Source organism: Cannabis sativa, chromosome 2 (assembly GCF_029168945.1).
Source record: "Cannabis sativa cultivar Pink pepper isolate KNU-18-1 chromosome 2, ASM2916894v1, whole genome shotgun sequence".
NCBI classification, from domain to species: Eukaryota; Viridiplantae; Streptophyta; class Magnoliopsida; order Rosales; family Cannabaceae; genus Cannabis; species Cannabis sativa.
The window spans coordinates 6,707,986-6,722,055 of record NC_083602.1 but is presented as its reverse complement, the minus strand read 5'-3'; the positions used below and the strand labels follow the sequence as shown (position 1 = coordinate 6,722,055).

At 29.8% G+C, this 14,070-nt stretch overlaps 1 protein-coding gene across 1 annotated transcript; it reads right to left on the bottom strand.

Annotated features, from left to right (window-relative positions):
- Positions 1–3,338: 3,338 nt before the first annotated feature.
- LOC115719357 (uncharacterized) lies at positions 3,339–7,748 on the bottom strand. Its single transcript, XM_030648361.2, has 10 exons — positions 7,263–7,748; positions 6,926–7,176; positions 6,602–6,806; positions 6,395–6,485; positions 6,169–6,314; positions 5,185–5,428; positions 4,985–5,089; positions 4,676–4,858; positions 4,377–4,581; positions 3,339–4,052 (listed from the first exon to the last, which is right to left on the bottom strand). The coding sequence occupies exons 2-10, from the start codon at positions 7,140–7,142 to the stop codon at positions 3,571–3,573; spliced, it is 1,878 nt and encodes a 625-aa protein (XP_030504221.2). The 5' UTR covers positions 7,143–7,176; positions 7,263–7,748; the 3' UTR covers positions 3,339–3,570.
- Positions 7,749–14,070: the final 6,322 nt, after the last annotated feature.

The window sequence follows — 14,070 nt, the reverse complement described above, 5'->3', positions numbered from 1 at the left end:
GCAATAAAGTCTGACGGCACAACCTCCAACCAGCAGCTGCACAGTAATGATCATTTAAGTCTAGTGACGGCTACACTGTGAAGAGTCACATCAGTCAAAAGACAATCAGGTCATTCCACATAAAAACCCTACAACACCTAGGGATTTGACCATGCATTACCCATGGTATATTCATTGGGAATGCCCAACTTTATGGATACTTACAAATACACTTGTAAGGATAATTCTGGGGATCACCCCACCAAAAACACTATAAATACCCCCTCAAAGCTCATTAAATGGGATCGAGAATCTTGGGCTGCATATGAGCAAGTAGAGTTGTAAAGCCCGCTTAGTTAATTTGGAAATTATCAGTTAATTATGATTAATTATGAAATTATTTATAGCTATTTAAATAATTTACTACTGTTATTTATGGAATTCAGAAATGCATGGTTATGTTATTCAGTAGTTTTCATATTTTGCATTTCCGGTGCCCGGTATTTTGGAACTCGGCGTTTGGCTCAGTAGAAATCACAACTTAGTATGTTAGTAGTTTGGGGACGGGTTTTAGACATTGGGAATGTCAGAAATGGCCGGGAATTTAGAATTTCCCAAAAATACCCCTTTAGTATGATTTATGTAGTTTTATGGTGGAGGGGCAAAATGGTCTTTTTGCCCCATTAGTATTTTGTCTTTTGTGATTTTATAAAATGGAAAATAAATGTTATTTGTTTATTTTATTGGCTGAAGTAAATGAGATAAGTGACTTTAGTTTTATTCTCTTCATTTTACAACAAAAATTACTAAGTTAGAAAAATAGAATTTTCCAAAAAGCTCTCTCTTTTCCTCTCATTTTCGGCCAAGTCTTGGGCAGCAAGGAGCTGATTTCTTCACTGATTTTTGCTTGTTGATTCATCTCATCTTAAGGTCCATTGCAAGCTAGGTTAGCCCTTGTTCTTCCTTCTTTAAATTCTTGAAAAAAATGATGAAAATGGTGATGCATGCATGATGTTTTTAATTGTTGTTGCTGCTGTATGTTGTGGATGTTTTCTGAGGTTTAAAGCATGATTTTTAGTTGGTAATTAAGCTACTTGTGAAGTATGATTCCTAGGTTGAGCATGCTAGAGTTTTATTATGCAAAAGTTTGGTTTTCAACATGAAAATTGTGTAATCTGTTTCTGTGATGTTGCTGTTGTTTTTAATAGTTTTCAGAGGTGATTTTATGCTAGTTTAAGTAGAATTAAGCTAGTGGAATGCATGATTAGGTGGTTTTGCTCAAGTTTGAGTTTAGAACTCAAAGCTTGAGCTCCAATGGCATTTTTCGTGTTTGAAGTTTCTGGGTTGTTTTGATGCCTTGGATATGTTCTAGGGAAGGTTTAGAACAGGTCTGGAAAGTTTGAGGTGATTTGGGGTTGATTTGAGCAAGTTATGAAAATTTGATGTTGCTGCCTGCGAGGAACCGGAATTCCGGTTGTGCATCCGGAATTCCGGATGGGGGTCCTGAATTTCCCAGAACCGGAATTCCGGTTGGGCAACCGGTCTACCGGTTGGGGAATTTTCAGAACCCGTGTTTTTCCTCGTTTTTATGTTTTTAGGGGTATTGCCATGCTTTTTATCGATAGGGAAACTTTTAGTTCCTAGTTTCAGTCCCCGGGAAGTGATTTAGCGTGTCACTTATAGTGTTGTGATTTTTATGGTTTAGGAGCCTGTAATCCGCCGCTCAGCTAAAGTTCCAGTCACGTTGACCGGCACACCTGAATTCGGAATCCAGGTAAGATTAGTATAACAGTATGCATATGTAGATTACATGTTTAGCGTGCATGTAGGAAGCCTATTAGATTACATTAGTTATGTATGTTGGCTTCGAACCATCCAACCCTGTCACGTCGGTACATTGGAGTATGACCAAGCCGGAGTATGACCGGTTTGACCAATCAGTGACACTTGGTTGGTGGTTCCGTACTATTGACGTATCCCGTCGGTAGACGAGGTGGAGTATGACCAGCAGCCGGAGTATGACCGGTTCGACCGATCAGGAGGATATAGTAACACGTCGGTACAGGCTGGAGTATGACCAGCAGCCGGAGTATGACCGGTTCGACCGATCAGGTTGTTACGTGTCAATAGTATCGTCCCTATGAACGTTCAGAACTCAGTACCATGTTGGACATGGCAGTAGTGGCTCAGTACCATGTTGGACATGGCAGTAGCGGGACTCAGTATCGTGTTGGACACGGCAGTTAGAATTATGTATGAGTATTATTATGCTTTTCTTACTGAGTCTGTCGACTCACAGTTCTACGTTTATGTGTAGGTAAAGGCAAGGCTAAAGTTGATGGACCGTGAGCGAGCTTGTGAGGATTGTACATGTCGGGGCGGTTAGGCCTGGAGCGTACGATCATCGGGACAGCGAGGCTGATTTTTTGTAACTGGTCGTTAGACGACTTTTATTTTGTGTATCAGTTAAACAGTTAAATCTTTTGTAAATGATTTTATAATCGGGATCCCGAGTCTTTTGTAATATTATTTTATAAGTTTAATTAAAAAGCAAAATTTTAATTAATCACGTTTTTCCATAAACCTCGTTGATTAGCAACGAGCTGCACAGTATGTTTAAAAATCACGTAATACGCCTATGTTAGTTAGGGTGTTACAAGAGTAAATACTCACCAAGAACATTCTCTGTATTTATAAGAGTGAAATACTCCCCAAATACATTCTCTGTATTAAAGACATCCATAAATAACAAAGACTCGTGGACTAAGGCTCATTAACGCCCCAACCACGTAAAAATCCTTCTCTCAATTTCTTACAACTTAGTAACTTTATAATATTTTATTAGTTGCCGAAAATCTCGGTCAACATAAACAATAAAATAACATAATATAACCTAAAAATATAAAAAAGAAATAAAAAAGTTTCTTTTAATATTAGTCGTTCTTTTTTGGATACCGAAAAATATATGTTTCTCACATATTAAAATGGTTATTTTATTATTTATATATTTGTAAAATTCTGAAATACATTTTTTAATTGAAAAGTAACCAATTGATATCTTATTCACATTAAAAGCAACTAAATGGTTGCTTTTTTCCAAAACTCCCAAAAAAACGAAAAATTTCTGGAAACAAGATTTTTTCATTTTTTTTATTTTCGGTAATTGTTTGAATTTCGGTATGTATGCTGACGTGACACAACGGTATTTGTGCAAATAATTTTCTTAAAGGTATTTTTGTAAATAAAATCAATTTTAGGTATAATATTAAAAAAAACCCAAAAATATAATGACTATATTTTTTATTTTATTTTTTGAGATGAAATGTCTATCTTTAATTTGATTACCATATATGGTAATATTTTTGAAGTATTTGTTGCTCATCAATTATAATTACTTCAAGTAAACATCGAATGTTTCACTTTTTCTTTGATTACACAAAGAAAATCTTAATGCCAAGCATTCTTAAATATAATTTAACTCATAAAATTGTTTTGACAAATTTAGTACAAGAATAAATGACAAAGATATATACTTTTCAGGCTCAAGGAAAAGTGAGGGGAGAATTTCCCATGTGGAGTTTGATTGATTTTCTAGTATTTACCCTTAGTAGTTAAACCGAAACCAAAGGGAAATAGAGGATCATAGTGCTTGTCACCAACATTCATTGGAAGTTGGTCTACAGTTTTGAACCATGTCCTAGCAAGCTTCCCAGTGAATCCATAATCACCAAACAAAACATCAGCAACACCTTGGCCTTCTGTTCCCGGAAGCCATGCTGCAACGAGCGCATCAACAGTAGCAACATAGGGCTCGATCACAACAGGGCGACCAGAAACAACAACAACGACACATTTAACTGCCCCACAAACATTTTTCATTGTGCTTGGACCAGGCTCAGCTATTGTCAGGTTCAAGCTGTCACCAGCTGTTTCTGCATACGGAGGCTCGCCCACAACAACAATAGCATAGTCGAATTTGTTTGATTTGACAAAGTCTGCTTCAGGTGTTTCACTGTATACAACTTGAGTGGTGGGATCAACTGTGTTCTTCACTGCATTGAGGATTGTGGTACCTGTTTGGTGAAAAAAATAGTTTTGTCACACACATACTTTGATTTGACATACAAACTACATAAATCAATGCTTCATTTTCAAAGAATAAAGAATAAAAGATTTTCTGTCTGTAGTTTGGATTCTTATTAATCTTTTTATCTTTATTACTGTGTTAGAATTTAAAATAAAATGAATGAGGTTCCATCTCAAAACCAATTGGCAATAGGAGTTTCTATCCCATTTATCTTATATATGGTAATTTATTTTCACACATTAGCAATGTGAGACTAATTCTAATATACTGTAATCTCAAGATTGAAACTAAAGCCTAAAAGTAAACATACCGACGGTAAGATCGTTTCCATTAAGTCCCTGCCATGCAATTGTCCAGCCTCCACATTGATTGCCCAAGTTGTCTGCATGAGTTCCTGCAACTAGAATCTTTGTTGCCTTCTTGGGTAGGGGAAGTAAAGGCTGAGAAGCCGATTTTCCGTTCTTTAGTAGTACTAGAGATTTTCTTACAGCTTCTCTTGCCAATTCTCTATGTTCCTGTATAAAGATTAATAATTAATAAGGTGAGAGAGTGTTTAAAGAATGCCAAAAATACTGCTGGTTACAAAATGAAAAATCGAAAACAACAGACCTTGCTTCCAAGCTGGTTGGTCAGACTGAAATCAGCAAGTGGGTTCTCAAAGAGGCCCATGATGAATTTAACTCTCAAGATCCTCCTCACTGCATCATCAATTCTACTAATGGGGACAATGTTGCTTTTCACTTGAGATGTTAGGATATCAATAAACTCGGTGAAGTTGTAAGGAACCATAATCTGCAACAATAACATATAAAATACATTTGTCAACAAGAATTTTCCATATTGATGTATAGAAAATTTCAAATGCATAAGTAGTGAAAGTATATAAATCATATAATTGAATTTAGAATTTAGACCAACCATGTCAACTCCAGCATTTACTGAAGCTTCAACTGAATATGAATAGTTAGAATGTGGAGGTGAAGTAATTCTGTCAATACCCTGCCAATCTGATATGACAAATCCCTGTTACACCAAAAAAGAAAAAACATGATTAGTTATAGAATCTCCATTCAATCAATCAGTTTTAAAACAAATTATTTATACTATCTGTTTGTTACCCTGAATCTAAGTTGTTTCTTTAGAAATCCAGTGACAAGTTCGCGATTGGCGTGCATCTTTTTCCCGTTCCAACTTGAGTACGAAACCATAACAGTCGAGACACCCTTAATGATGGAATTATAGTATGCAGGCATGTGAATGCTAAACAAACCATTTGAACTAATCACAGTGTTGTTTTCATTAATGCCCTTTGTTGTTCCACCATCTCCCACATAATGCTTAGCACAGGCCGCAACTTTTGTTCTATGCATAAGAAAAAGCAAACATTATTAGCTTTTGAGGTCATTTGATAAAAAATTCATGTCATCAAGTACATTTGGAACTGTAAAATTACATTACTTTATGAGTTCATATTAAATTAAAACATGAAGATGAAGCTTGCACATGGGAGATCAATAAGTGAAGCTCATGCCACACTTTTGAAAGACCAAATTGGCCCCCATTTAAAACTTACTGCCTACCACATATGAATGATAGATACCCTTTAACCACACAAAAAAGTAGATAAATAGATTATTATAGATTTTTGAAACAAGCAGGCTCCAGCTGATCTTGATTAGTACAAAACAATTTTTGCGTATTTGAGAAGTTTGAACATGGGGGACAATTGTAAAACACCATTTAGATGGGTCCCCCCCCACTAACACCACAGGAATCAAAATGTCCAAAAGCAAGGTTTTCAAACTATGCAGATGACATTAAAAAAAAAAATAACTATCACAAGTAAATTACCTCAAGTGACCACTTTGATAATGACAAGAAAAAATGCAAACAAAATTATAAAATCAAAAGATTGCGTGGATTGTGGAAGCACATTCACTTTGATGCAGATGAATGTATAAAAAGAAACTCTTCAAACCTTAACTTGACACATTCACATTTACAGACAAGATGTAACTAAGTAAAGTTGATTTTTTTTTAAATAAATTGACACCCAACAAAGATTATGAAAAGAAAAAAAGTAAAAGAGAAAAAGTTCTTACTTTCCACCAACAAAAGGAACACCCTTTCTAGAGTTAGCAGGGAGATCTCCTTGCAAACCAGGAATAATCTCAGTCATTGCTTGAACAATGCTGTGGTCCTCACTGTAGCTTTCATAGCACCGCCCCCATCTCGGATCTCTGCAGACCTGAAAAACAAGATATTTTAGTAAAATAATGTTCTCAAAATGAGTATAACATTGAATTTGACATTAAGTTGAGCAATTACCGCAATACATGGTGCAAAGGCATAAGGAATTCCTGTTGCTCTGACTTCAAGGGCAGTTGCCTCTCCAATCTTCTTAATAAGCTTAGGATCTCTAATACACACCAAAAATCATCCACAGTAAGATAAACAGACCAAAAAAAAATGAAATGACTTGGTTGAAATCAAAAGGAACCAAAATCAACTTTTTGGATTTGTAAATATACTTGCCTGGTCACTCCAAGTCCAACGTTATGAGGGAAAATAGTAGCATTGTAAACATTGTTGTGGCCATGAACAGCATCAATACCATAAATCATAGGAATCCCAAGACGAGTTGACAAAGATGCCTTTTGAATCTCATTCACCATATTAACCCAAGCTTCAGGTGAAGCTTTTGGAGCTGGTACACTCCCTCCACCACTCAATACACTCCCTAAAGAAAAAGAAAAAGAAAACCCAAAAGCCATTAATGAAAAATAGTCACACACACACACACGAAAAGGGTGATCTTAGCATGATTTAAAGGACTGATTTTTAAAGAGTTTTTCGTACCAATGAAGTACTTCTGCATCACATCTGGGGTTGCCACAGTTCGCTCTACCTGAACCATCTGGCCAATCTTCTCTTCCAATGTCATTTTATTCATAAGGTCTCTGATTCTTACACCCAATTTCTGTGTTGGGTCTTTGTATTTCGGGGTCGTTGTTGCTTCTGCTACTAGGCAACATAGAAGCAGAAAACCCAAAATGGGTAATGTAAATCTCCCCATATCTATGCTCTGTGGAGTTTTTCTACACTGTTATCTGCAACGCCAAAAAACAAAACTCATATTAGAAAATGAGAAAGAAAGGAAAAGAATAAAGCTTTGAGCTTTAAGATGTAAACAAACCTGTAGACTAATGTTAATACTAGCTCTCTCTCTCTATATATATATATATCTATTTAAATCTGAAGAGGGTGGGGGACATAGATTGAAGAGTGAAGGTGGAAGAGAATATATATATAGCGAAAGAAGGAAGGAATGAATGAAGGGAAAGAAATGTATTACGTAATGGGCGTAACGGGCAGCATATATATAATATTATTATATTATGGAAATGACCAACAAGGCTCTACCAGGCAAATCTAATATTTGAAGACTAAATTTATTTATTTATTTATTAAAGAGAAACTAATTTTATTTACACAGATTTACTCAAAAAAAAAAAAGTTTTATTTACACAGATAAGATCTTCTTCACTGTATTTGTATCAAAAATAGATTTTGGATTGTAACAAGCTGACTTGGATTAAAATCAGTTGATAAGCCGAAATCTTTTTGTTTACATTTTTACCAAGTCAATTTTGGATAATCTCAAATCATTAAAATTTCACAAGTAATAATAATAATAAGACCTAAGCACAGGTAATATAGAGATAGTTTTTATTCAGTTAATGAAAACAAACTTTCCCTTTTTTAACAAAATTAATGGAAACAATTAACAAACTTTCCTTTTTTTCAACAAAATTATTGAAAACAATTTTTTTTGGTGAGTATTGAAAACAAATTTGAATACAGATAATGGCCTTTTTGTGGGGCTAGTTTGCATTGGAAGTGTTTTTTTTTTTTTATTTAACAATTGTATTGAAGACACAATTTGAAAACAAATCTTTTCCGTTGTAAACATCATCTACGCAACTCTCACGTTTGTTTATTTAAAAAAAAAAATCTTTAAAAGTAACTCTGAAGTAAAATTTTATTATGTTTGTTATGATTTTCTTAAATATATATGGTATATTATTGTGTGAATAATTTGTGGTATTTATATTATGTTTAGTAGTTAATAGTTAGAAAGTTTTAATTCCAAAATAATATTTTAATAATTAAATAAATATTATGTTCCTTTGTGATTTAAAAAAAATCGTTATATTAGTGTATTTTACCAAGAAGATGATATTTGCATTGCACCTTAAAACAACTAGGATTGCTATTTGACATCTTAGACCATCTTGAAGGTTGTTCATTGGAGTGATCTTACCATATATATATAATGTGGTTTAATTTTTAAGATAAATTTTAAAAATATTGATGTTGAGTGTTGTCCAAAAGAGACAAGAGTTATATCATTTATTTTTAGGTAAAAAAACTATTTTTTCCAAAAAAACTTCATTAATTTAATATAATGGGAGTTGTCCATTGAAGTGATCTTGCCACAATCTAGTCTAGTTTTCAAGATTAATTTTATGTGAAGTGTTATTCAATATAGACAATGATTAAATGATTATTTTTTTTTATTTATTTTTTATTAAAAAAATAATTTTTATCTAAAAACTCATTAATTTAATATAATATGGAACTTGATGGATAACTTTTAGAGTTGTCAACAATAGCGTTTTGTTTTAAAAAAAAATATGTGATAATAAATCTTAGGTAGATGATAGAAAAAATAAACAAAAAATATTTTAAGATGATACGTATATTTTGACAATTAAAATATATAAATAAACATTTAATAAAAAAAATTAATATTATTTATTAAATTAAAATATATATCCTAATAGTAAAATATACTAATAACAATTTGTGAGGTTAAAGTGGCCCTTCAAATATTTCTAAAATAATATATATAACTACATAAATAAATAAATTTTTAGTTTCAAAATAAATAAATAAATTTTGAGCTGTTAATGTACATAAAAATATACATCCTTTTTACTGAAACTTTTTCTTTTTTCGGCTTTTCTTTTTGATCTTTTGAAAATTACCATCACGTGGGATATGATCTGATTGGAAATCGCATGGGGTCTATTCTGTCTTTTTGTACTTTGATTCTACCCACCAAAAATATACCCTACTTTTTTTTGGTGGAAACCCCACATTTTTGACAAAAAAAAAAAAAAGATATTTTATTTTCCACCAATTTAGTGAAAATTTATGCTCTCAGCAATTTTGTCAAAAATTCTGAAAATTTCAAAGTTTCACACTGGTTGTTACAAATACAAAAGAGGAGAAAACATTGGAGGACAAAATATAAATGTATTTTATTTATTTATTTTTATTTTTTTTTTGTAGGGGTAACTATTTCCTTTATATCATAGTTTATTCTTATCTGAAATCTATATCTTAGTTAGTAAATAAAGAGGGACTAAAATAGTGTAATTGTCAATTTACTTAAGGTTCAAAAAATTGTTTTAATTAAAAAACTATAATAAATATTTTTTTGTACTAAAATTATATTTACTTATTTATTATATATTAAAAAAATAAAAAAAAACTAATTATAATAAAATAAATAATTATTAAATCTCTTATTTTTTAAAAAAATAATTTATATTTTATTTTAGTATTAACAAACAACATCAACCTAGAATTTTCCTTATGTACTTGAGTTTCTAATTTTTTGTTTACATTTGATAAAACATAATAAAAAAATACGCTAAATTATTTTTATCAAATGCATATAAATTAAAAATATATAAAAAAAGTAAAATATTATATAAAATAAATTTTTTACATATTTGTGATTATAGTAAACTAAATTATAACATTATCATTATCATTATAATAGATCTTAACAATTCACAGCACAACTACAATTGTTTTTTTTTTTCATAACACTATTTTTTCCCACAGCATAACTGTGCCAAACTGGCCCTTATACTTAGGGGTGTGCAGAAAGTCATCCAATCCAATCCCAACCGACCGATCCAATCACAACCGATCCAATAGAATCAGATATCCAATCATAATTGGATCGGATCGGATGCAAATTTTAAAAATCCAATCGGATCGGATCGGATGTTGGATGAGACATCCGATCCAATGGATAACCGAACCGATCCAATCCAATATCTCCAATGTTCATCCAATCATATTTAATATTTATAATTTTATATATTTAATTATTTTGTTTTTAAAAAAAAATATATTAATTATTAATAGGTTTTACTGTGCACCTGCACACATTGATTTAATATTTTATATAATATTTGCATTCGATGTATTGGACTTGTTTATTAAGACTTTTACTTATTAAGTTAGATTTGTGTTATATTTTTATTATGGGATCATGAAAATTAGGTTGGATTTGGATTAAACTATTGTTTATTATTGGATTATTAGGTTTTAAATTATATTTTTTCATATATTTTTTTTTAATGAAATCAACCTAAATAGTGGCTAAAATGGATTGGATTCATCCATTGGATCCATTGGATGGATCCAATCCAATCCAATAAAAAACCAGTTAAAGCATCCAATAGATGGAACCGATCCAATCCAATACATCCATTGGATCGAATCGGATCGGATGACTCAATTGAATTGGATTGGATCGGATGGCGAAATCCAATATCCAATAAATAATTAGATTGGATCGGATGTGTCCAAATCCATTGGATGTGATCCAATGAACACCCCTTATACTACTGCTAGTAAATTATAAATTTTAATATGTATAAAAATAATTGGAAAATTCAATAAAAGGGAACAAGAAAAACTCAAAATAATTTAATAATATCATTATTGTTTTAATAATTTAAGGTACTTCGTCCATAATTTTCAATTCACTGTTTTTATAAGGAAATTACTCACTTTTCTAATGTTCCAAATATTAAATAATGACTGCTATTTTTTTCTACTTTCATGCCTGAAGGAAGAAATTTATTGGCACCCAACTATATGCCATGAGTGCATAGAAGAGGAGTTAATAAACTTGAAGTTTTTATTGCAAATCATTAATATGTCATCCACCAACTTAATACTCTCTATAAATGGTCCTCTTTTTTAGCACTGTTAGCAAGAGTAGTATCTTTCACCATCATCATAAGCTAATTAAATATCATACACAATCATACAGATTTATGTATTTATATAGTGATTCAAAATAATTTTTCACTAGATTCTCTTAATTTTAATTTTAATTTATAGATGTGTTCTTTATAAATTTCTAATTTTTTTATTTTTTTTTCCATATAATGTTTGGCAATATATTTTACTGTTTCTTTTTCTCTAAATCTCATATTGTATATTGTAGGATGAGTTTTTTATATATTTTTTTTTAAAAAAAATTAAAATGTCTTATTTTTACTATAGATTTTTCTATTTGTATTCACATATCTCTTATTTTTTTCTTGTTAAATACAAAGTAGGAGCGGGTAACGTCTAAATCAATCTAATTATACCGAACTGATTTAATACAATTGAATTATAAAAAATTAGATATCTAATTACAATTTGATTGGATTAAATGTGTATTGTTGGATTCTAATTAAATTGTATTAGTTATTGAATGACACTTTCAAAATTTAATTAAAAACGGATCAAATCTAATTATATATAATATATATTAAAAAATATTATATTTATTTAAATATTGTTAATTTAATTTTTGGCATAGATTGATAAAAATATTATATAAATTGAATATGGATTTCGTTTGAGTTGTATTTCTTTTTTAATTGATTGATTCATTTAAGGTATAAAAGATATCTCACTTTTTTAAATTGAGAAAGTTGGATATAATTGGTAAGTTTTATAAATAAATTAATTCTTTATTTGTTCAGTCACAATTATTATATTAGAGTAATTTGCGTTATAAATACTTAAGTTTAACTCTCAGTTGTAAATAAATACCTAAGTTTAATTTTTGACAGTAATAATACATAAGTTATATTTCTTTGTTTTTTTTTTTAAAGTGGATTTTCATGCTTAGAACAATCTATATTAATACAGTAGAACCTCTATTCAAGAATACTCTATTCAAGAATAACCTCTAATTTGTTATAAAAAAATGAAGTCCCAATTTGGGCCAGTTATAAATAAGAATAACCTCTATATTGTAATTAGTTATACATTTTTTAAGTCCCGTATTAATAAAATATACCTCTATATAAGAATAATTAGATCTTAAATAAATATATACATATATTTTATAAATTTACTTATGTAAAATTAATAATTTTATTTCAAATTATAGTACATGTATAAATATTATATGTACTCGAAAATAATTTTAATATAATATAGTATTAAGAATTGTTTATTGGTATTTTTGTTACATTGATATTTTTTGATATTTTGATTTTTTTTTTCAAGTGTAACTCTATTTAGTTATAACCTCTCAATTAGAATATTATTTTCTTGGTCCCAAGTGTATTCTTGAATAGAGGTTCTACTGAATGTATTAATACATATACAATATATATATATAAATATATATACATATATATACAGAAAAATAAAAATACTGTATGTATATATATAAACATGAAATGTATATATGTATATATTTGTATATAGCATTTAGATATATAAATAATATATATATATACAACATATATACGTAATGAAATGAAGAAAATATATATATATATGTATATGAATATATATATATATATGAACTGAATGAATAAACAAGTATATATGTATATATATAATTGGGATTGAATGAATATGAATATATAAATATATACACAAACGAAAATAAATATATATATCAACACTGAATTAAATATATATATATATAAACACTGAATTAAATATATATAAACACTGTATATACGAGTATATATATATGAAACTCAAACTAAAATCAAGGCAGAGATAAAAACCGCTATGATACCAACTGTTAGACATTTATATATATAAACGTCTAACAATTATATCCACATGTCATTTTCTTATTGGTATATTTGAACCAATTTTTTAAAAATAATAAAAATTTAATGACTTGGACCAACTAGGAATTGCCACGTGGCAATTTATTTAACCGAATACTTACAGAAGTTCCAAAATTATAACTTAGATACTATTACCACCAAAAATTAAACTTAGGTATTTATTTTTAACTGGAAGTTAAATTTAAGTATTTATGCCGTAAATTATTCATTATATTATAATCATATATGAGTTTTCTATTTGGTTTGAGTAGATCTAGAGACTAGAGTGAAGAAAATTAAAATAAGACTTTCATTTTTTATAAAATGAAAATCGCACTTATTGCTCACAATTCTGTAGATATAAAAATATAAATTCCCATGATGATTGAAGATTTTTTTAGGAAAGTTTTTCTTTTGGGGCATTACTCAACACTCGTGTAGTGGGAGTAGTGATTTATGAAGTTTATTAAGCTTTTGCTAATTAGATAAATGATAGTTTAATGTAATTATTTTTTTTTTTAAAAAAAAAGGTTTCTATCCTCCCCAATATTAAAAAAATATATTAATTAAATTTTTTTATTAATTTTAACAAAATAAAAATATTTTATGTATTTTTTTTTTACAAATTAAAATCATGTTGTTAAAATTGATAGATTTTATTATACAAGTGTTTTTTTTTGTTAGAAAATTCTAATTATTATTATATTGTTATCACAGTAGTTTAGAGCATCTCCAATTAGTGCTGTAAATACGGGTGGTATTTTTTGACACGACACGAAATCGGCACGAGCACGAATAGGCACGAAAAAATATAGACTTGGGCACGACACGACACAATGTTACAAATTGGCATGACACGATACGAAAAATATGTCTTTAAGCACGACATGACATGAGAAGCAAGAAAAGCACGACACGTAAGCACAAATAGACTAGCCCAAAAGGCAAGACACACGACAAGCCCGAAAAATACGACACACCATATTAAAAAACCTTATAATTTAATAATAATAATAATAATAATAAGATATGAATTTATCAATTATAAATAAAATAAAA

Excerpts from the sequence above, each read along its gene's own strand:
- LOC115719357 (XM_030648361.2), bottom strand. The coding sequence starts at position 7,142 with ATGGGGAGATTTACATTACCCATTTTGGGTTTTCTGCTTCTATGTTGC. Across the intron at positions 6,315-6,394 it reads CCTTTGCACCATGTATTGCG|GTCTGCAGAGATCCGAGATG; the intron begins GTAATTGCTCAA and ends CTTGTTTTTCAG. Across the intron at positions 4,053-4,376 it reads TGGAAACGATCTTACCGTCG|GTACCACAATCCTCAATGCA; the intron begins GTATGTTTACTT and ends TTCACCAAACAG.